The 22,647-nt window shown below is 44.8% G+C and overlaps 2 protein-coding genes and 1 long non-coding RNA gene across 11 annotated transcripts in view; 2 read left to right on the forward strand and 1 right to left on the reverse strand.

Moving 5' to 3' along the window:
- The first annotated feature begins 800 nt into the window (after positions 1-800).
- LOC142064877 (uncharacterized) lies at positions 801-4,354 on the forward strand. The gene is made up of 3 exons (XR_012663226.1): positions 801-884; positions 2,741-2,889; positions 3,827-4,354. It is a non-coding gene; the product is annotated as an uncharacterized LOC142064877 (long non-coding RNA).
- A 1,023-nt stretch (positions 4,355-5,377) lies between these two features.
- Positions 5,378-11,998, reverse strand: SPRING1 (SREBF pathway regulator in golgi 1). The gene is made up of 5 exons (XM_075110383.1): positions 11,659-11,998; positions 10,870-11,026; positions 9,428-9,579; positions 8,798-8,911; positions 5,378-7,749 (listed from the first exon to the last, which is right to left on the reverse strand). The coding sequence occupies exons 1-5, from the start codon at positions 11,767-11,769 to the stop codon at positions 7,666-7,668; spliced, it is 618 nt and encodes a 205-aa protein (XP_074966484.1). The 5' UTR covers positions 11,770-11,998; the 3' UTR covers positions 5,378-7,665.
- Positions 11,947-22,647, forward strand: part of RNFT2 (ring finger protein, transmembrane 2) — a 35,625-nt gene continuing 24,924 nt past the window's right edge. The window contains exons 1-7 of one of the 9 annotated variants that reach the window (XM_075110381.1): positions 11,947-12,267; positions 12,572-12,756; positions 15,000-15,297; positions 15,446-15,504; positions 18,270-18,748; positions 19,884-19,960; positions 21,588-21,688. In XM_075110381.1, coding sequence (XP_074966482.1) covers positions 15,458-15,504; positions 18,270-18,748; positions 19,884-19,960; positions 21,588-21,688 — 704 coding nt within the window. In that variant the 5' untranslated portion in view covers positions 11,947-12,267; positions 12,572-12,756; positions 15,000-15,297; positions 15,446-15,457. Of the gene's footprint in view, positions 12,292-12,571; positions 12,757-14,999; positions 15,505-18,269; positions 18,749-19,883; positions 19,961-21,587; positions 21,689-22,647 lie in introns of all 9 variants that reach the window. The other 8 variants (XM_075110382.1, XM_075110379.1, XR_012663224.1 and 5 more) reach the window with 8 other exon arrangements.

Genomic DNA, 22,647 nt, shown 5'->3' on the forward strand with positions numbered 1-22,647 from the left:
TTGATGTAACTACTCAAAAAAAAAAAAAAAAGTTTAACTGATGCTGGTGCTATTTTGGCATTATAACAAATTCTAAATATAAACTTTTCACAATGGAAGACTGAGATCAGATAGCATGCACACCTTTTTCTTTTCCTAAGTCATATTTCTCCTGCAAGCAAGCCTCATCTCTGTTGGCAGCAAGCTAGGATATCATAATAAGGACAAATACTTTCTTCAGCAACCTAGAGGTTTTCAATAATTTTCAAATAGATTTAGAACTCTTGTTGCTGAAAAAGTAAATGTATGCTTATCAAAGCAAAACCCACATATTTGAGGTGCATTTGCCTAATGGGATCCAGGTTCAAGATCCAAGTTCTTAGGGACAAATGCAACATAAATGGGAAAATTCACACTCTGCTTCCTCACCCAGCGGACAGCACAGGTGCCAAGAAACACTACTTTTCTCTCCAGAAACTTTGGATGGGTATGCCTTTTAACACATACTGCAACCATGATAGTATGAAATTTTGCCTAAATACGCAAAGCAAAGGTGGACGGAGACACTGGCAAGCTACAGCTAGCACTGGATTAAAGAAATTAAGATAGAAGAGAGAGAAGCCCTCTCATCTCAAAGGCAAGGGGAGTGCTACACTACCTCTCCCTACTTCGAAAAAGCAACATTTCCTTTAGGAGGGAGAATTACTGCTACCCCGTTTCAACCTTCAGTTACTAAAGCTGAGACAGATCCAAGGCAAAGCAGGGGAAGGGAGAAAAGATACGGGGGCCTGGGGAAAGGAAAGGGTGGGGAGAGAAACCGGAGCAGCCAGTGAGCTGAGAGAAGAAACATGGAAGCAGGTTCAGGGGCGGCGGCAGGTTACGAAGCAGAGCCACAAGGGGCTGTGGTGAGAGGCTGGGAAGAGGGGGGAGGAGAAGCGGGCTCCGAGGGGCCGAGCCGCTCCGCTGCCCCGCGGGGGCGGCCGTGACCCCCGCCCCACGCAGCGGGCGGCCGCCGCCGGCGAGCACCGGCAGCACGGCAGGGCAGCGGTGAGGTCAAGGCTTAATTGCGAGTTAAAACACAGCCTTACGCGTGTTTTAACCAAAACCACCACCACCAAAAAAAACCCTCAGCAGGCTCGTTCAGCTGTAGCCTGTCAGGAGAAGCTTCTAAGCGAGTGTAAACAAAACTACTGCTGAAACAAAGCAGCACCTCGGCGCCGACAGGCGTTAGAGCAGCGCCGACCCTTCTCGCCCCGAGACCTCGACCGCCGCGGCGCGGCCTTACCTCGGTTTGCCGTGTCAGAGCCACCACCGGGGAGGCAGCGGGCCGCCGCGCAGCGCAGCGCGGGAGAGGGCGCTCCCGCCGGGGGCCGCGGTCTGGGCACGGCTGTGGCGCTCCGGGAAAGGCGGGAGCCCGGTGCGAGCCTCGTCCCGGGGTCCGGTTCGTTACCGCAGCGGCCGCCCCAGCTCAGGGTTCCCCTCGCCCCGGGCCGGGCAGCTAATGGGGCGGGGGGAGAACGACACACGGACACAGCGTGAGGAGAAAAAGGTGGGAAACGTGGCCGAACGGGGAAGCGGCGGCGGGAGCTCACCCTGTGCCCTGCCGCCAGACCTCAGCGAGCCTCAGCCCCGCAGGAGCCCGGGCCTCGACCGCAGAGCCCTCCCTTCACACCTCCGGGGCCTGGCTCGCAGGGAGGAGCCTCTTTCACTGCGTTGTCAGAGCCCAGCGCCTCTGAGGCGTGAATCACAGAATGCCCTGAGCTGGGAGGGACCCACAAGGACCATCGAGCCCAGCTCCTGCCCCTGCATGGGACACCCCAAATTCACACCGTGTCTCTGAGGGCCTTGTCCAAGTGCTGCTTGAATATTGCCAGGCTGGTGCCGTGATGCCTCCCTGGGGAGCCTGTGCCAGGGCTCCACCACCCTCTGGGGGAAGGACCTTTCCCTAATGCCCAGGCTAACCCTCCCCTGGCACATCTCCCTGCCATCCCCTCGGGGCCTGGCGTTGGTCACCAGCGAGCAGAGACCAGCCCTGCCCCTCCTCCTGCCCTCGGGAGGGAGCTGCAGAGCGCCATGAGGGCTGCCCTCGGCCTTCTCTGCTCCAGGTTGAACAAACCAAGTGACTTTAGCTGCTCCTCATACGGTTCCCCCTCTAAATCTTTCACCAGCTTCGTGGCCCTCCTCTGGACCCTCTCCAGTAGCTTTATATCTTTAATGTCCTGCGGCGCCCAACACTGCACCCAGGACTGGAGGTGAGGCCGCCCCAGCGCGGGGCAGAGCGTGACAATCCCCCCCCTCGCCCAGCTGCGATGCAGGGCTCGGTGCCCCCCAGGGCACGGCTGGCCCCCTTGGCTGCCAGGGCACGCTGGTGGCTCATGTTCAACTTGCCATTGACCAGAACCCCCAGGTCCCTCTCTGGGGAGCTGCTCCCCAGCCTCTCATTCCCCAGAGAGCTGCCATGACAGAGCAACACACAGTAGCAGTTGGGCAAATCTCTCCAGTTTCTCCCCCTACCATGAGGGTCGGGGGGGTTATTATTATTATTTTAGTACAACAGTTGTCAATCAGGTTGCCCCAGTACTGTGGCTATTTCCCCACATTAGTACCCATGACTGCCCAAAAAGTTGAAAACCCAGGAATCCCTTACAGGTAAATTTATATTGTAGGTGTGCATAGCCAGGCCAAAGATGTAGGAATATACATACAGACGCTCCACACATTTTCCTGGAGCAACGTAATGACTTGTGTTCTGTACTTGTAGGTTTGCCTGCCTTTTGCCCACTGAAATCCAGCTCTAAGGGCCAACTGCCAGCCTGGCTCCACCAGGAAGAGACAGCTTTTATCCAAATGCTGTGGTAACCTCTGGTGGCTGATCCTCGCTGTTACACCAGTTGAGATACACTACTAGAAGTAAGTTTGTAGGCTGACACAAGAAGCTGAGCAGACAAAAAGATATCAGAAGGGGTAAATTACATTTATTTACTCACACTTTTATATGCATTTGCTATTATAGAGCATTGGGATTTTTTAATTTAATGTGTATTTTTAAGGCTTCAGCAATTTAGATAAATTAGGACCCTGTTCATCCCTGTATAAACATATTTATTTCCTCAGATAGCACAAGTTTTATTACTAAGCAGCTCTAACTGTAGTTTGCAAATAATCTACATTTTTCAGTTTGAAGACGTGGAGACAGACTACCCTGTGTTACCTTACATAGCCGATAGATGCATTTCTATGCATATGACAACGTCAGTAGTATAGGATGCTGGAGTGGCTGGGCACCTGTGACTTACATTCAACCAACTTCTTCAAATACATACACATACAAGAAAACACTCACTGAGTTAGATAGGTATTATTCATACGAATAGGTACATTAAAAGCTGGAGGTGATGCCATGGTCAGAAGTCCTAGGAACCATAAATGTAGAGTTGTCGTCTTGCTCTGAGGAGTTTAAAATCTAAACAAATTTTGTGCAGGACAGGAACAGAATGTAGAGAATTGACATATGATTCCCAGCCACCTTGAGTCCTACTAGTGTGCCTTACTCTGTAGGTGTATGCAGAGAGACAGAAAACATACTGGATTTTATTGGAAGCTTCCATTACACTAGCAAGAAATCAGATGCTGATCCTCATTTCAACCATTAATAGCAGAAACAGATTGCAATTAATCTCACAGGTGAACTAACATCTGCCTCCCGTTCCATTTGCAACTATAGCTTGTGGTCTTCTATCCCCTTAATTTAAATACACACTAGAAAAGCTTCTACAAGGCAAGATTTTCAGCCAGAATTAATTTCTTAATTTTCTCTACTCTGCAACTTTGTGTTATTTTACCATAGGCAAAACAGCAGACCACAGCAACAAGCACGCTTCAATCTGAAAGCACCCTGAGAATTCTTGCTTAAGACCTATACTTCTAATCTACTAAGAACAATGATTTCTAAGAAAAATCTGTGGCCATATGACTGCCTCAAAAATGGAAAACATCACGTAGACAGTATGCATGTTACTACAAGTCAGACCTTATTTGACCAAAAATTTTAGATATAAATGCCTGTTTAATTGGACGCGGATCAAAAATGAAGAACTAAGTACTTTCCCATCATTCCCTGCAGGTTTTGAAGTTGGCATTTTTCCCCCTCTGCATATATTTAGTTGTTTGCCTTGAGTTGTAAAGAAATACAGAGGACTCGTATTAAAGCACCAATAATTTGCTGAACTCCGTCTTCTGTGGAACTTGCTGAGTAGGAGAATTCCTTTTCACCTCCTCCCCCACCTCTCCTTGACTAGAATAACTGAAGAACAAATATCACATTATGGTGCTAGGTTAAAGGAACTAGTGTGTTTGCAGTTTAAGTGACTAGCGCAAGACATAACAAATCCTAAAGTTCAAGCCTGTGCAGCTAAATGACAAGGGAAGTCAAAAAAAGTTTTGCTTTTTAAAAGCACATCAGAACAAAGACTCATGTTTAGGATTTGCTGTGCTTAGTGCTTTATATTCTGAAACTGACTAACATAGTTCATTAGAAAGTCCTCCAAGTGATTAAACCTGAACACTTACAGAAGACAAAGAATTGCCACTGCAGTGAGTGAGATTCTGAGATGCAGAAACCATGTTCCCAGTTCATCAACCATTTAGTGTTGGCCTCAAACCAGGCGTTGGCTTTTGCCTTTTCAGAACTCCAGCACATCACAATAAGAATTTTTAACCGGCTCTCCCTGCACCATCCCAATGGAGCAGTACAGCAGGTTCTTTCAAGGCTAATGGCTCAAGTTTAAATTCAGCTAGGATGGCAGTTACTGCTTTGCCCTTCTGCCATAGATTACTCTTTCCAAATTGGTACAGCAAAATACTATACCTGTTCCTCATTAGATGTCAGCTGCTACCATTTTTCACTAGCATTAATATTCTTGTAAACTACAGAAATCAAGGAGTACACAACCCATTCAATTATCCCCAGCATTGACCTCAGTGCAGATAAGCAGAGCCAGTCACTCCATCAAATGCTCTCACTAGATCTGCTGCCAAATACAAGTCAACAACCTGAGCCTCTTAGCTGACAAATAGAAAGAAGATGTCAGACGGCCAGTGACAACCAGTCACCAAGCTTTTTTGCAAGAGGGATGGACATCACTTAAATCACACAGAAGTATTACCAGGAAGCACATTTGACATCTCACTGTATCTTCACAACGTGAAGCAATCATTTGCATACCTTTCCCTGCTCAATCCGCTTTAGAAAACAGACAGATCTTTCTGCGCACCATTGAGAGAAGCTTGCTCTTTTCTTATATTCAAGTTACTGTCCCTCTCTCCTCCACTGCATTCTTCAAACTTACATTTTGGTAGTGTTGCCTTAGAGTTCAATGAAAGACATGAGAACAGGCAGTATTTTAGAACACAGATAAATTTTTAATGATTTCACATATAGTATAGACACTAGTTGAACAGCTCAACCACAAGGGAGGGAGGGAGGATGCTATATCTGTCCCATTGAATGGACAATGGTCACAATGCACTTCTGATCACATCCTGTTTTTCTAGGAGAGAAGGGGCCAGGGATTCCCACTAATATTGTCTAAATTAGGTTGGTTCTTAGGATTTCTTACAATTTCTGCTTCAAGCAGCGGTATCACCTGCTAAAGAATTAATACCAAGTTGAAAAAGAAAGCTATCAGTATCTTGATCTCAGCAGTCGTGGTACAAATCATGAAATGCTGGAACACATCTCAGCGGGAATGATATGATGGTCCAACCTGATGGCCTTCCCTGAAGAAAACAGTTACAAAGTGCTGGAACAGGGGTGAAGAATCTGTTTAACACTGAAAAGAGAAGTAACCTCTGCTACCCTCTGAAGACAGCATTTCACACTGCATCTTCACACTATCATGTCTGCTGCAGCAAGTTGCCATAGGATGGCAGCAAAGGGGAAACAGATTTTTCAGCTGGATAAACTGCTAACACTAAAGCTTTTAAGCTTTGGGAGAAACAAGATTTTCAAGAGAATCTGCTGACAGAACCATTATCTCACTTGATGACTTCTGGGAAAGAACAATGAAAACAATGCAAGTGGATTTTATCAGATGGCTGGTAACACTACTTCTAGAATGTTTATATCGTATGTAATTGCAATAGCATTCTACAGGCGTTTTGCACCAGGATACTCTGCCACTCTGCTTGGCTGGCTTTTGGGGTTTTTTTTGTTTTGTTTTTGTTAAAGCCTCTGTAGATTGTTTTATTTCAGTCAAGGAATAGGAATTATCAGTTTAAATAAGCATACACAAAGTCAAAATCACAGAGGAGATGGATGGGCTAAAAACAAGAGAAATGAGGCTTTGCATACAGAAAAGAACAGCCCAATTTTGCCTAGTGCTTGGACTTTGCCCAGTGACTTGCAGAAGGGGAGCACAAATTGAGTCAGCATTTTACAGGTTCTCTATCCATCTTTTCTGTGTTGAGTGGCCTTACGAGGGAGACAGTTTAAATTGCAACTTAAGAAAGCTGGGAAAATTTGTGGGAGAACCAACCCTGTTCTAGCGCCATTCTGATCAGACTGGCATTCCAGAGTAGCAAGTATGTCAAACAGCAAATCAAAACCATCATGACTGTTTAGCTGAACTCATGCGCCACAGTTGTCCTCAGAGGAGGGCTAGTGCCACGTCCTGACATTCTAATTACTGCATGCTCAAGACCATCATTAAACTGAAATCCTAGAACAACTCCACCCTTTGGCCTCCTACACAACCAGGAGTGAAGTACATTTGAATTACCAAAGCCTGAACAAGTTCAAGTGAGCGAATCTGCAGTACTCCCTGCCACAAAGCGGACTAGCAGAGCGCTCTTTACAAGACTAAGACTCCTCTTTGAGGAAACCGTTGCAGAGTAACAAGGAAAGTGTTTACAGGCAACAAACATCCCACCCTAGGCAGCTCCCTGCTCTTCTCTCGTGCTATGGGACTTCGACAGCCTAACAACTCCATTGGAGTTCTGAATGCTTTAAATTAACTAAGAGGAACATAAGCACTATAGTGACGAATCCCAGTACAATTCCTTTAGACTAAGGAGGAAAATCACCATCCAATTTTAGTCAGGATCTAAAATATCCTTTCTACCTCACATAACAAAACAGGGACTGAAAGACATCAACAACTACCTGTGAAAGCATCTGTACTTTCAGGTAGTAATCCATATAAAATGAATAAATAATTCATAATTACATATGTAGTATACACCATGTATGTCAAGAAGTGCTCCAGAGAGAGAAGCACAACAGGGATGCTTTACCCTCTTAAAGCAAAGTTCTCAAATTATTGCTGTCACTCTGGAAAGTCTCTGAAGTGCAGAGACACAACTGAATCTCCATGTACAGCTGCAAAGCTACATTAGTCATTTTCCTATGATGTTTTATAGCCTAGATTGACTCTGTGCATCCTATAATTTAGAGGAATATTCAAAGAATGTACTAGTACTCTAAAGCAGGTGCATAACTAACTGAAGACAGCAAGATTCAGTCCCGGAGAACCTAAGTCTCTCGCTTACACTGTACACCTTGGGGCTTGTCCCCAGAAACAACGTAAGCCATTTACACTGAGGCTCCTGTAAAGCAGCAGCTGACGTCTTGCTCTTTTGGATTCCAGTCTCCAGTTCCGTCCCTCTGTTGCTTAGGTCACACAGCTTTCAGACAGGCAGAAGCTCTGGGGGATATTCACCATAGCAGTATTTTGCAATTGGGTCTCTATAGGTATTTTCATGCTGCACGCTCTGTCAGGAAAAGGAGAAGCTTTAATGATACACACGTATTGAAAAAACACATCTCTTCACTGAGGGCCAAAACCCAGAGCATTTACACGTATGCAAAAAGTTTTCCAAACTCTTCGACTCATTAGAATATCATCCAGTGTCAATCAACACTGCACTCCCAACATACAGAAGACAGTCGCTATATTATACCACTTCAACGTTGAGCCATACCCAGAACCTACTTTTCAGGAGACTACCCAAGTAGGTGGGAATAGATTCAGTGTTCAAAAAAAAATGTGTTATATATGCTTTGGCAGTATCGTCAGACGTCCTAAACATCAAATGTCAAAACATCAAGCAAGGCATAATAAAGTTGCTACTTGAGATGCGTGCAGGTTTCTTGATAAAGCTAGAGCTCAGGTACCATGGGTAAGAAACCCACAACTTTGGAGACATTTGGAACTACGTCCTTTGTTGGCAGTCCATCCCTACTGCTATATTTAATACTCAAGCTGCATGACATCTCTTGACAGCACTTTCTCAGAGGCCTGATGCTTGCTTAGACAAAAACTTCTAATAAAATCACATGGGTAACAGAAGTTTACCTCTGTTCTTAAAAAGCAAAAAAACTCAACATACTTTTTGAGCTCCTATGCAGATGATTGTCAGCATATAAGTCTAAAAATGTACTGTAAATAGCATTCTGAAGCTACTGGGAACAACTCTCACTGTTCTCATCCTTACGAGATCTTCCCCGGAACTCACCCGAGATCCTCACCAGTCACTGAACTCAGCTAGTCTCTTTTTAGTTAAGTACCTCTTTTCTAAAGAGAGGCTACAACTTATCCTGCTCTAAATGTGCACTTTGCCCTTCATTTACTGCTGATGTTACTATTTCACCTTACAAATCAGAGGACTGTCTCCACATTTGCTCTCAGCATTTATGAAAATGCCCATGTGCATGCAAGCACAACAGACCAGCCATTCATAGGACCAAGCCCCATTTTCCAAGGGCACTTTTTGGGTATTGCTTCCATTTTTGAGCCCTGGACATGTACTTGTGTTTTACCTGTGATGAAGTCCTACATTTCGCCAGACACAACTCAAAGCGATCTTCCACTGCCATGAAGAGGTTTTGGAAAGCAATGGCTGCCCGGTTCAAGAAACGTTCCAGAAGATGTTGCTGAAGTGGTTAGCAAAAAATACGACAAAACAGAAAACCCACAAACACTGTAGGTCAAAAACGAGTAATCAAAGTTCACCTTAACCTACACGGCTCAAGTATTAGAGGAATAGTAAGCAACTCCATTACAAATTTCTAGCAAGCACAGAAAGGTTAACACATCACGGAACCCCGGCAGCAGGAAGAGACTCTAGAGAAGCTAATGGAATGCAGCAAAGTGCCAATTGCAAAACTGATACTGGCTGGAATAGCTTTTCTGCAACCATTTCCCTTCAGCAAATGCAATTCCCCTGAAGTTGAAACACCTTGCTAGACTCCCAGTATTTCCTCTCAAAGGTGGGAAGGATAGATTTGTTTCAGGGTTTATTTATAGCCTGCCATATGGTTCTTGCAGGCTTTCCTCATCCTGCCAAGAAAAGGAACTGTGCCCTCTAAGGGAAAAGCTCCTCACAAACACCCACTTTAAGCCACAGAGGAACCTGAGAACACCTGAAAAGCAGAAGAAAGACCACGCACCTTGTTGGGCTGCAGGCAACAGGAAACACAGTACTCGTACACGCTACAGCAGCCGTTGGGAAGGCAGCTGTCGCAACTGTACAGCTTCGTACTGGGCACGTTGACATTACAGCAGCCATTTACCAGTAGGTCCTTCCTCTCACAGATGTGGCCTGAAACACAAAAACAGTAGTAATAACTGGCGAGACATACTCCTTTGTACGGTCTATAGAAATGCTATAGTAAGAATCACATCACTTAAGAACAGGTTTATTTATCATTTAGTAGATTATGATCCCCCTCAAGGTGGCTAAAGTCCTAATTAGCAATTCTTTGAAATAACGCTTGGACATAAAGCTGAGTTTTACTACAATCTGGTGTTGTAGTACAACTATTATATACCTAATCTAATATGCTGTATATACAGTATGAGTCATTAAATGCAGGATATTCAAGTTCTGATCTCTTTTTGGCGTAATTCATTGTTGTGATTGGAAAGGAAAAGATAACTGGCAACGATGGTACTGGAGAAAACCCTGACATACGTTCTTTTAACCAGTCTACATCTGGATAGCTCTCTCTGCAATTCAATATGAGGAGGCTTAGATTTATCCATGCAGGATAGTTGTAATATTCATTGAGAGGAATCCCTAATAGTACAGAACCACAGTGCGTGTCCCTATGGAAACTGTGCTATCACAGTGTTAGACTGTGAAAGGTATCAGTGATTTTAGAGACCTTGGCGAATCACCAGTAAGCATAATTCAGGCAGTGCTACATTTGGTGTCGACACAAATCACAGAAGATGTGACAGTTATTCTACAGCCTTGATTTCTGGTCAAGAAGGGTCCAGCACCTGAGCAACAACCACACTGGGGAAGCACGTGCGCATGGTAGGAAAGGCTCCATACACTTAAACCAAGTGGTTAATCTGAGAACCTGCAAGCGACATCCTTGGGTTTACAGGGGTCAGGTGAGCTCGTTAACTGTGACTGAGCACTAATTATACCAGTCCTGAGCTGCCTCCGTACAAGGCCAGTTTTCCCCCATTCCTCTCCCTAACATACCTGGCAGTAGGAATACACTGCAGGGAGAGACAGATAGCTCTGCAAGCAACCACACTAAATTGAGCAGGACTCAACGTCTGAGTTCTGTGCAAAGGTGACTGGAGTTCTTTGAATATAAGGTGGTCTTGGAAACAGTACAGCCGCACTCGTAAGGTACCGTGCCTGAGCGGAGCCGAGCGGGACACAAGCCGGTTGCGCACAGAGCCACATCAGCAGTGTCTGCAGCTGCAGCAAAATTAATCCAGTCTGAGGATGAAAGGCCAACAGCTCAGGTTCTGCGGTAAGAATGCCTCACTAAAGAGCAGCTGTTACTTGGAAGCACCATCAACAACCAGACAGGCAAAGCAGTGTTCTAGACTGCAAAAGGCAGAATAAATTCTTAGTATCAAGGTATACCCAGTTCATCTGTAATGAGGAGCTTCCCCTGCACAGAATTCCTGCACTGGTTACTCAGCTGACTGCTGTTCCCCGAACTGAACTTCACCTTCCACATGATCGGCTGCTCATGCTCCTGCACCTGGAGGAGAGTCCGATCTCTCACCATCCTTTCTTCCTGCAAGGAAAGACAGCGATGCAACCAAGCATACAAGTTCCTTCTGCCACCCCAATCCACGTGTCTGTCCCACAATTAAAAACATCTAGTAGTTGTAAATTCAAGTGTTGGTGGACTAAGCAACACATTACTTGCAGTAGCTTACTTCTTGCTGTACACAGCACGGAAGCGACATAATCCAGTAAAACGGGGGTGCGCAAGTTCACCACAGGATCGGCTAGCACAGCCGAACTCGGCGACTACAACCACAGAAAGTAGCATGTATTGTATTAAATAACCACAGGCGCGCAAATTTCTCCTCTGTAAGTTCTTTGCTAGTGGACTTAGAGTTCACAAGAGATACTACAATAGAATAATCAAGTCCCTTCGAGATTTTTTTTTTTTCCCCCCAGTTTTGGTCCAAAACACCAGCGCTGCCAAACACAGCAGCAGGCATGACTTTACTGAACTCTTTTCTTTATTTAATAATTATTACGTAATTCTTACGGCAACATACCCCAGGAGTTCAGGGGCAGCACTTGAAGAGCAAGAGTGACCCCGGGACGAGGGACCTCTTTAACCCGCCCCGCTGCGCGCCGGGAGCGGGACGGCAGGTCCCGCGGCGGGACGGGGGCTGCGGGGCGGGCACTGACCTGCTTGAAGGTGCTGGTGAGGAAGTAGACGAGGGAGACCCCGAAGACGACGCCGAGGACCCAGCGCTTCCTCAGCAGCCGCCGCCACAGCACGGCTCCCCAGGGCACCATGGCGGCCCGGCCCCGGCGCGGCGGGCTGGGCCCTCAGCCCCCCGCCGCCGCCGCGCTCGCCCGCCGCGCGGAGGGAGAGGAACGGCGGAGGCCGCGCTGGTGCGGGACCGGCATCGCCGGCGCCGGCGGAGGGAGGGAGGGCCGCGCCCGGCGGAGAGCCCCGGCGCTGCCACCGGGCCCGGCCGCCCTCCCGGGGAGCGCGGCCCAAGCGCTTCCGCCGGCGCGGGGCGGAGGCGGCGGGCGGCGCGGATGTGCGTGCGCGCAGGGGGTGCGGCCGCGCCGGGCCCGCGCGCTGCCCGCCGCCGCGCCGCGAGGTACCGGGGGCCGCCGCCGGCGGGTCCGGCCCGGCCGGGCTCGCAGCTCCCCAGCGCCGGCCCGCCCCCGCCCCCGCCCCGCTGGGGCATCCAGCCGCCGGCTGCGCCGGGAATCCCCGCCCCCGACCGGCTGGAGGAAAACGGCCTGGCCTCGGTCTCTCTGTGTGGGTGCAGATAAGTGCGTGTGTGTACGTAACGGTGTTTGTAGGTGCGTGTCTGTGCATATCTGCGTGTAGATACAAGCACATCTCTGCGTGTATCTCGCTTGCACAGGCGTGCGGCGGCGTGCGGCGGGCGCCCGGGGGCGCCTCTCCACTGAGCAGGGCTGCAGGTGCCGCGGCCGGAGGCGAGCGGCCGCGCTGGGTCTGCACGCGTGCGGGGCTTCGAGCAGCGAGGGTTCCCGCTCCTCGCTCTCTTTCTCAGGGAGATGGAGAGGGGAAACTCACGGTGCTATGGTGGAAATGACTCTGTGTATGTACTTCTTACAGATGCCTGTTTGAGCACGGTGATCCAGGTGCCTTACAATGCACCAGCTTGAAGGACCTGTGAGAGTTTGAAATTTGGATCATCTTGGATTATCTGAAGGGCTCCACGTATGACATGTCTGCACCCTCTCGAGCTTCCCTCTCTCCCACCGTGGCACCTTGCACCTCTGGTTAAACCTGTTCTTCAGGTACTGTTAAAAAATGTCCAAGTGTTGCAAGATGAAAACCCCTAATCTGGAAAAGGCAGGGTCAATCAGTAGTGAAGCTGAGTGCCTTTTGGAACAAAGTCCATTTAAAATCTGTCTGATCTTAAATCCGTAGGACTCTGGGCGGAATAGATGATTACATCTCACAAAGTCCTGCACCTCAGTACTTACCATTCATGCCACTGTCCCCTTTGTGGCTGACGCCAAAAGAAAAACTGATTCCCCATAGAGCTGCATGTCATTTTGGATTGTGATTTCACCCCACGTTAGAATCCAGTAGACTTCTAATGGTCTAGAAGAGAATGAAGGGTTTTCCAAGTTTCAGAGTGGTCTCCACACTGACTCTAGCTTTCAGCTTGTACCCTGGGAAGATGAACAGGTTTCTTTTTAAGCAGTGGGCCCAAAGCTGTTCACAGGTAGGACAGCTCTGCCTGCATGGGTCAGCCTGTCTTGGCCTTTTCATCATATCTTAATTACTGTTTCAGTTAAAAAGAGGATGAAATCATATATTAAGTCGACAGAGATACTGTCAGGTTAGGATTAAATAACATTGACTGCAGGGAAAGCATAAAAAATTCCTGTACTAAGTAAGTACTAAGATTTCTGTACTAAAGGAGTACTAAGTGTTGTTACTACAAATGCAGCTTTAAAAAATCTAAAAAAAATTTAATATATATTTTTTTACTGTAAAAAACTTACAGATCCTTATAAAACAAATTTTGGCCCTGAAAACGCAACACAAATTAAAATGTATAGCTAGAGATTAAAAAACCACTGACAGTTACAAGATCAAAACTTGTAGTTAAGAGTGTTGGTAACTTAGGGTATCAGAAAACTTTGGTTAGAATTAGATTTCTGGTACTCCTTATGGCTTCCTGCATATTCTCAATAAAACGGTTAAAAGCTATGTTTTCCTGCCATATATGGTTATGCTAAATTTTATTTCCATAGATAGGTGAGTATTTCTATTAACTGTCAAGGGGATGTCCAAAGTTGGCATCTCAGATTAAAACCTCCATGTTCGCTGTCAATGATGACTCAAATCCAGTGTTGTCTCAGCCAACGTGATGGGGTTCTTCAAGACTCGGTGTTACAAACCAAAAGTCTTCCATCTTTTTTGTAAACACTGACTTTTTTTTCCTGGTCTTGTTACAAATTCCATACGGTTACCTCTGTGATTTAACTGAAATGCCCTTTCTTCTTTCACTGTTTGGTAACTTATCTTCAGGGCTGGGCAAACTACATGTATTTTCACTGCAGGTGTATGTGATAAACACAACTGTTCATGCACTGTGAACTGCATGATACGGGCTTTATTAAGGGATAAAATTTGTATTTAATGCAATTTTGCATGGGCTAGTGGATCACTGAAAGTAAAGAATATTAATTAAAAGGTGAAAATGTAGGGGAAAAAATAAACATTCCATATTTTCTACTTCTCAGCTTCCATATTTCTCCTTACAGACAGCTAGGAGATGTTCTCAGAGCCATTGTGCCTTTACAGACTGCAGATATAGGGCTGCACATTCATTTACATATATTCATGCAGTATGAAATGTTATAAATAATGTTATAACTTTTGGTATTCAAATGTGTTTAGAGCCTTTTACATTTTATTCAGTAGCTATTGTAGCCCAGGGCTGAGTAGGATCAGACTTCAGTATTTAAAGGATGTCTTTCTAAATCTTCTATGAAATGCCTGTGGGAACCTGGACAAATCACTTGGAAAAATAGCCCGTTCCTCAGCTTTTATATAACTAATATAATATTAAGCAGTGTAGGACTATTTGCCAGGTACTCTGCTGTGCCTTGCTGCTGCTGCTGTGTTCTTTCCTTTTTTAATTAACTTTATTTTTAGAAGTTGTAATGTGTCTGAGGTTGTTCCTTAAAATTAGACCCTTGAAAGCAGAGATTTAAATACCTAAACAAAGAACTACTCTCCTTGTTCTAGAAAAAGTTTCAGAAGTTAATACAATTTCAATGCCTTTTCATTTCCCACTCCAGACCTTACTTTATTTGTGCTGACAATTCCAGAATGGGTGGAGCAGGAACATGTCACCTTTTGCATATGTGCATATTATTTATGACCATTGTGCAGAATTTGCTAATGGCATTTTTTGTGGTTTAAAAGAAATGGGTTGCTTCTTTAAAAGAATGTTGTCATGTCTTGATTGTATTTTTTCATTAAAAATGTTTATACATTTTCTTTTTTTCCTCCTTCTCAGTTTTGCTTTACAAAGTGAGTTTCTTCAGGAGGGGAAGAAGAGATTTCATTTCCAGAGAGCGTATGTTGATTCACGTGTCACATCGAGAACTACTCTATTAGTTGTCCTCAAGTTCTTTATGAGAACATATATGTTCTTTATACATCACACAGCTGGACGCTCCTTGTGACTGCCACATACTGGAAGAGGGGATCTGACTAGTTCCGGCCCTGCTTGGAGACCTGCGTACGTGTGCTTCCATTTGCCAGTTGGAAGTTGTTTTTTCACAAGCGTACGAAGAAACAAAGGCAAGCTCGAGGTGTTCTTTCAGAGAAGCAAATGATTTATGCCAGCCATGTTGCTAGCTGAATGGGTTTCACGACCCTCTGACTCTGTGGGCCTTTGTTAGTAGTCACACTGGGAATTGTTGACCTACAACGTTAATGTTGAGCGTGTTGTGTTTTAAGGTTTTAAGGAAAATGCAGAGACGGCATAGCAGCAACACTGACAGCGTTCCTCCTGAAAGGTAGATCTTTTTCCTTTTTTTTCCTCCATTTTCCTCTCCAGAGGGGAATGTTCTGATTTAAGTGTATGGCATGTTTTAGAAGATGAAAGCTCAAAAGTGAGAAAGGCATGCATGTAGTGTGGCCAGGCTTTCTGCTCGAGTTTAGAGAGTTTAGAGTCAGGCTTACTTTTCTCCTTCATGTCAGTTATTGACAGCTACCAGCTACAGTGGTTCACATTTCCTGATCTCGTATGGCACATATGACAGTTGGCTTAGCATAGGCAGGATGGTTTGGAGCTCCAGAAGAGCGATTCATGGCACAGTCCTGTGGGGATCCTGACTGCTATCAATCTGAAAGGATCAATCTGTATGAACAGAGGTTATTTGTCCTTCTGTTATTAAAATGTTTTAAAAGTCTGCTGGTCTGAAGCTCCCAACTTCTATGGCTTAGTGCTTTATAAAGGTTTTGGGTGATCCTTTACATCTGTATCTAGCTTCATGTATGTGAATATTTAGAAGTAGAATACCTCTAATTCACTTCTGTAATTATAACATCAGCAAGGGAGCCTTGCCACTGTTGTTGTTCTGGTATGAAATATTCCCTTGTGCTTTCCCAGGGTTAGAGCTTGACTCTTTTTTTCTAAAGAAGAAACTAATCTAATTACTCTAAGACAAAGATGGAGCTAACGATTCTCATTGCTTTGGCTGAGCTGAGATTGTAAGTGAAAGATCGTAATCACAAGCAGTCACTAAGTATTTCGTAGTGGTTTTGCAGATAGAGACGAAGCTTGATGTCATGACTACTTCTAGCATGGTACTATTCTTAGTTTCAGGGACAAAGAAAGCCATCTTCAACTTTTTCTGCATGATGCTGCACAAGCCTCAGGGTGGTCTGTGGGTTTTTTATCAGCAGGCAAGCCTGGGGCTTGAGAGGCACATAAGGTGTTGTATGGGTAGTGCAGTGTAGAGTTCTCGTGAGTCTGTACTGACTTGTAAGGCACTTTGGGATTGGTTTGAGTGGTTAAAATATATTCAGGATAGGTGTCTATTATTGAGTGCAAAAGATAAGCCAAGTAATGTCAAACAGTTTTTACAAATGCTTCTGTTTCTTGATAGGGTAAATACATGTTGCCAGTAACAGGCTGAAGGTTTTCTAACTGTAGACTGAAATGCTGTTGCCAGTGCTCTTCACTTCTGTTAACTTCAGCAGACTCACAATTCCATCCTTGCTCATTGTTTTTCAATACGTCCATGATTAACGCCCTCCTGCTGAAAGCATAGTCGTGTATCTTGGTAGTATTGTTCCAAACAGTACGGTATCAGGAACACTGGGGTCCTCCCAATTTGTTATGTTCCCAGACATATGTTCTGTCACATTATATCCCTGTCTTGTGTATACATCCCTGAATTTTAATGTTAGGTGTAAAATCCGAGACCTGGTTGATGAGTATTTTGAACCAAGAAGAGGTGTGCAGTATCCTGTTACCTTGATTCCCTGCTGGGGCCTGTGGAGAGACATTGGGAATGGGGTGTAGCTATAAAAAGCCTTATTAGGAATTTACTTAGTGGGAAGGTATGCCCTGAGAGGTTTGAAGCTATCTCCAGAGTGAGGTGAAAGGCAGTGCTCTGTGCCATTTAGACACCTGGGGAGGCTTTAGAACCCATGGGGGAGAGAGGGTTAAGGGCCCTGTATGTGCCTGCATGTGCTGTCTCATCTTGTGACCACTATTTCTAAAGTTGGAGATCTCCAAGGATTAAAATTAAGAGAGGCTGAAGCTCTGCAACATGCCTTATTTGTGGGCTTTGCCTGTGGCTGAGCTTTATTCTTTCTTCACTCTCCTTTTGCAAGTTAGAGAGGTATTTGCTGTCTGCCAAGCATTTACTGCTAATGATTGTTCTACTTGTTACCTGTATTGTTCCCTGTCATCTAAACTTTACACGTATTCATTTCAGTACCACAGTAGTGAGTTCAGGTAAAGAAAGCATATTTTCTTTTGGTATTAGGATGAAGATATGTAAGACTTTCTTTTTGGAATCTGGCTATAATCCAACAAGCTCAGGAAAGAATCGGTGCCAGATCTAATTCTGTCTAGTGCCCAGCAATTTGGGTACATCCATGTCCAGTTTGCCAAGAATATAAAAATAAAACAATTTCTTTTGACCCATGAGCACATCCTTCACTTACAATATTTGTTGGGTCAAGCACATACAAGCAGCTCTCAAGGCTTCTCTTCCCCAGCTGACTCTGTCTCTTGGGTGTGTTATTCATCAGTAGGCAAGTAGCGATCATCCCTAAATAAAGATGGAAGGCTTTGGGGGTAGGTCATTTCTTTGAGTTAGGTGGATTAATTTGGTTGTATATAATGTGACCTGTCTTGGTTGCACTGTGTAAAGTTACGTGGGTTTTTGTATGTTTTTCTTTAAATATTAAAGTCATTAGAGAAGATGTTGAATTTGGTACCAGATAGTTATTTCTTTAGCTTCTACAAAAGTAAAGGGGGTGCTTGGGAACTCTGTTCCTTAGATGAAGGGACTGGTCCATTTTGATCAGTTCTTGAGAATTACTCTGATCTTATCTTAGGAGTCTGATTACTGGCCTCTAGTTCTGCAACTGTGACTTTCCAACAGCAAATAGAGTAAAAAACGTATCATCTGGAGACCCACATATTCTGATAGTGTGTGGGGAAATCTTAAACAACTTCAGTCAGGAGTGGGCTGAAGGACTGAGAAGTCCTGTGGCACTCATTTTTGTTTAATCACTTTTCTCCGCTCTCCTTCCATTGCAGAAACCGGAGCCAAACAGTCAGTTCTGAAACCAGCGTAGATGAAAGCGGAGTTTTTGAAAGTCTGAAGGCTGAAGCTTCCTCACCACAGCAGCTGTTCTCAGGCCTGGCAGGCATCCCATCAGGCACCATCACAGCCACGCCATTCCAGTCAGGTTTGGTTCTGGGCTCTTCAGCAGGAGGTGGGGAAGTATTCATTCAGATGCCAGCCCCAAGGGAGGAAGGGACCAGTCGTACAGAAGGAGCCCCATTTCACCACCGGCAGTCGTCCCACCATTTCCACCATGGCCATCACCGGGGTTCATCTCTACTGCACATGGCAGGAGGGGACCGCCATGGGCATGCTGAGGAGGGCAGTGATGAGCAAGCTGGAACTCCAGCCCCAGCTCTTTCAGAGTTAAAAGCTGTGATTGGATGGCTACAGAAGGGACTTCCCTTCATCCTGATCCTCCTGGCTAAAGTTTGTTTCCAGCATAAGCTTGGTAAGCATCTATCCTTTTCAGATTGTAAGTGTGTTAGAGGGTGGTTAGGAAGCTTTGTCGTGTTGTGGCGACTGATACATTTATCCACATGACAGTGTCTAGAGGTAGTCTAGCATGAAGGGGACATATTCATATGCATGGGATAATGCATTTGATAAATTCATCCTACTTTCAGTCCAAGCTGTTCTCATCTGTATCAGTCCCATCTGTTTCCTGTCCTGACCTGTGGGAGATCAGTTCTGTACCTTTTCCTAATCTCTCCTTCACATTCCTGTGGGGGGTGAGGATGTTACCAAGGCTTCTCCCTCAGACCTCTCTCTAGGAGATGTGGGGAGAGCTTACATTAGTGATTAGCAAAGGCCTCTGTGGAGCACAGAAGGGCTCAGAGGGATGAGACGCTGGTATAGCTAGAAGGACGGTAGTTGTGAAATCAAGCCAGACAGCATCAGCAGTTACACATTGCAGTCCTGATCTTCAGAGTTCCCTAAAAAATATGTCTATCCAGGTTTCTTTAATGGTATGTGAGTTTTTTCAGCCCCCCAGTGGTCATGCAAAATTACTCATTGAATCCTCCTCTTACTAAAAAATTCTGTGTGTGACATGTCTGAGGACCCTTACTCATACTGGGGGTAGTGTGCTGAGATTATTATCCCAGGGAAGCCAGTAATGCTTGAGTTTAGTCCACTTACAGCTCTGCCAGTATTCTCCAAACCAGGTATTGATTCATCTTGCTCCTTGGACCTGGTACCCTGTACGGTTCTGAGAGCATGCCCTGTCCTCCGTGAGCTGCTGAACTGCTGGGGTAACACCATCTAGCTGAGTTCTGTTGGCACAATGTAGCCACAACTTGCAGCACTTCTCCTTCAGCACAGAACCTGACATTAGGACAGAGTGTTTGTACTGGGCCAGGTGGCAAGTGCTCACTGCGGTAGCTTTATTTTCATTTAGCTTGAATTTAAACTTTATGTGAGTCCAGGCTGCCCCATTTTAGTCACCTATATATTTTAATTCCCAATGCATCCAGAATATCACCCAGCAAATTATTTTCTAAGCTTGAGATGCTGGTATCAAATGGCTTAGGACTGAAGATCCTCCCGCCCAGCCTTATATACTTTGTCCGTGTGTTTCACTGCAGGGATTGCTGTGTGCATTGGTATGGCCAGCACATTCGCATATGCCAACTCCACACTCCGAGAACAGGTTGCTCTGAAGGTGAGTGCAGCATCTTACTCTTACGCTCCCAAGCAACGTTGTTCTTTGTATACAAAGCAATGTCTATGTTGAACCTTCTTTTGCAACGTAGGGATGAATGCCATTATATGGGTACAGATCTGGTGGAATAAGAGCACCGTGCTGTAATCCTCACTTCGTATTTCTCCCCATTGATGTTCTCCCAGTTTCCATCCTGCTCTTTTCTGAAACTTTGGCATAGTAATACGAAGAGAGGAAAAGTCAGGGATATTGTAATCTGCTTCTGGTTCTGCCATTGACTGCCAGTGCATCTTCAAGCACTTCTCCGCGGCTTTCCCCATCATGTACAGCAGGGGTGCTGAAACCTATTTCACTATTTAATGATGAATTTAATTTTATTAGCATTTAGATAATGTTTTGAGATGTTCAGCTGAAGGACTTTGTAGATGTATTACTTGTTAGTATCTTTATAATGCTCTGTTGAGAATATGCTTGGAATATAAAGAAACCAGCAGATCTTTCAGGTCTTATGATCTCCAGTGTCAGCAGAATACTTCAACAGCACTAAAAGCACAAGACTAGAATTGCCATCTTGTAAAAATGAAATGGGTGGCACAAGTGTATACTTATACCTACCAGCAGCAGTGGAATAAATGTGATATGATGCTGAATGAACAGAAGAATTGCACAATCATGTAATAGATTGCTGTTGCCTTGCACTTTGTACCTCTGTCTTTCCAGCAGTGTGCCCATTAATCCACCTGCTTTAAATCTCAACCTAACATCCCTGGCTGTTGAATAGCCGCAGAGAGCTATTTCCTTAATAAATCAGCTCACAAGAAAAATGCTGGTTTTTTTTTTTCTCCCAGGAGTAAAATTTACTCACCAAAATCACATTGGGCCAAGACCTAGGACAAGGTCTTCTGCTGTCCAGCTTCTGTCTGTAATGTTCCTTGTCTTTCGACATGCAAAATTAGTACTTCTTTTGACATGCAAAATTAGTACTTCTTTTGACATGCAAAATTTGTACTTCTTTTGACATGCAAAATTTGTACTTCTTTTGACCTTTAATTATTTCTTCAGTCAAAAATGCATGTTCTAGAACCTCAGTGCATTCAGATAACATTGATATCTGCTGCATGTAGTGATGGGTTATGTTATATTTGGTTTAGCTAAGCCTTCTTGTAAGTGACTTTGGATCTATTTGTGAAACACCCCTTTCATGAGGTGCAATTCCAGACAGGTAGCAGCTCAGAATTATAGTACCAAATATGGAACTCACTGTTTTTTAACGTGTTTGTCAAACTGCGTTTTAAATATCAGGAGAATTTAGATGTCCCAAGAAAGATCCCAACTTTGAAAATTGTTTTTTTGCAAGTAAGAATGTAATTTTCTCCAGTATATTTCCATTAATTTCTCTGAAGTTGCTTTATTTGAAAAGGTTAGATGAATGAGAGCCAGTTCTGCTTGTGTTTATATATGTCTTTACCTAGCAGCCTATTCTGACTCTTACTCCTATGTAAATAAATTAATTACTTAGTTGCATATTTGTGTCCCCTGGGTTAGTCTTGCATTTTTCAGCAGTCAAAGGCTCGGCACAACCCTTGAGACTTTGAATTTATCTTGTCTGCTTCTTTTCCTTGCTCAGGAGAAGAGATCAGTGTTGATTGTCTTCTGGATCCTGGCCTTTCTCACTGGAAACACCTTGTACTTGCTTTACACATTCAGCTCTCAGCAGCTGTACAACAGGTGGGAAAAATTTACATTGTACATGATGGAAGCAGGTGATAATTGCCAGGGAGGAAAAGAGGAAAGCCCACTTTTCCCCACGCTTTGGGAGGAAGTGTGCATACTTAAGGTATCTGCTCTCCTCGTTACCTCTTTGTAATACCTTTCAATGGAGGAAAAGAATGTGTGCGTTGCTTCTACCAATGGACTGTGCTCCGATCAATAAGCGACATAACCAGGGTCTAAATGGACGAAGGTGTGATGATATACTACAGTGTTGCTGCTTGAAACGTGTACACTTGGAATTTCCTTACGGAATGAAGCAGGGTGGATCTTTTTTTATGGTGGGACTTCTGGATTTCCACTTTGACCCCTGTGACTGAAGCAGGTGTTGGAAGCAGATAAGAAACTGACCCCTGATTTTCCTCTTCCTGTAATGTTTTCTTTTCTCTTCAGTCTATCAAGCTTTGAGTCTGTTACAGGAGATAAACTGGAGATGAAGTAGTAGTATTTTACTTCAGTGTCCTTCAGGGCTTGGAGGCATTTGGATCTGGGGTAATTAAGATAGCCACCACTTTCAAATTCTGAATAAAGTGGTTCTCAAATACAGAAAAGCTAGTACCCATGGATTTGGTTCTGTACTGTCCCTGCTTGTTATAAAGGAGGGATTAAGTGACAGCTAGGAAGCAGACTTGGGTCTTAAGCGAGGGGATGTTAGCAGAGTAAATCGGAAGAAACAGAGCAATACCAGACCTAGTTACTTGAGACAGCAGTTTTGATATTAGTAGCTAAAACCATCTGGATTATCTTCCCAATGAAAGTTTTATTTGTCCCACTGAAGGGGACTTAGAACTTCATACTGAAAATACAATATGTGTAACATGCATCAGTTGGGTTATGGCTAGATGGCTCTTGGGTGTGTTTTTTCTGTCATTTATTTCATTGCTTCCGTGCTTCTTCCCACCAATACTGTCTATGCA

The sequence above is a fragment of the Phalacrocorax aristotelis genome, chromosome 15 (genome assembly GCF_949628215.1).
Source record: "Phalacrocorax aristotelis chromosome 15, bGulAri2.1, whole genome shotgun sequence".
Classification (NCBI taxonomy): domain Eukaryota; kingdom Metazoa; phylum Chordata; class Aves; order Suliformes; family Phalacrocoracidae; genus Phalacrocorax; species Phalacrocorax aristotelis.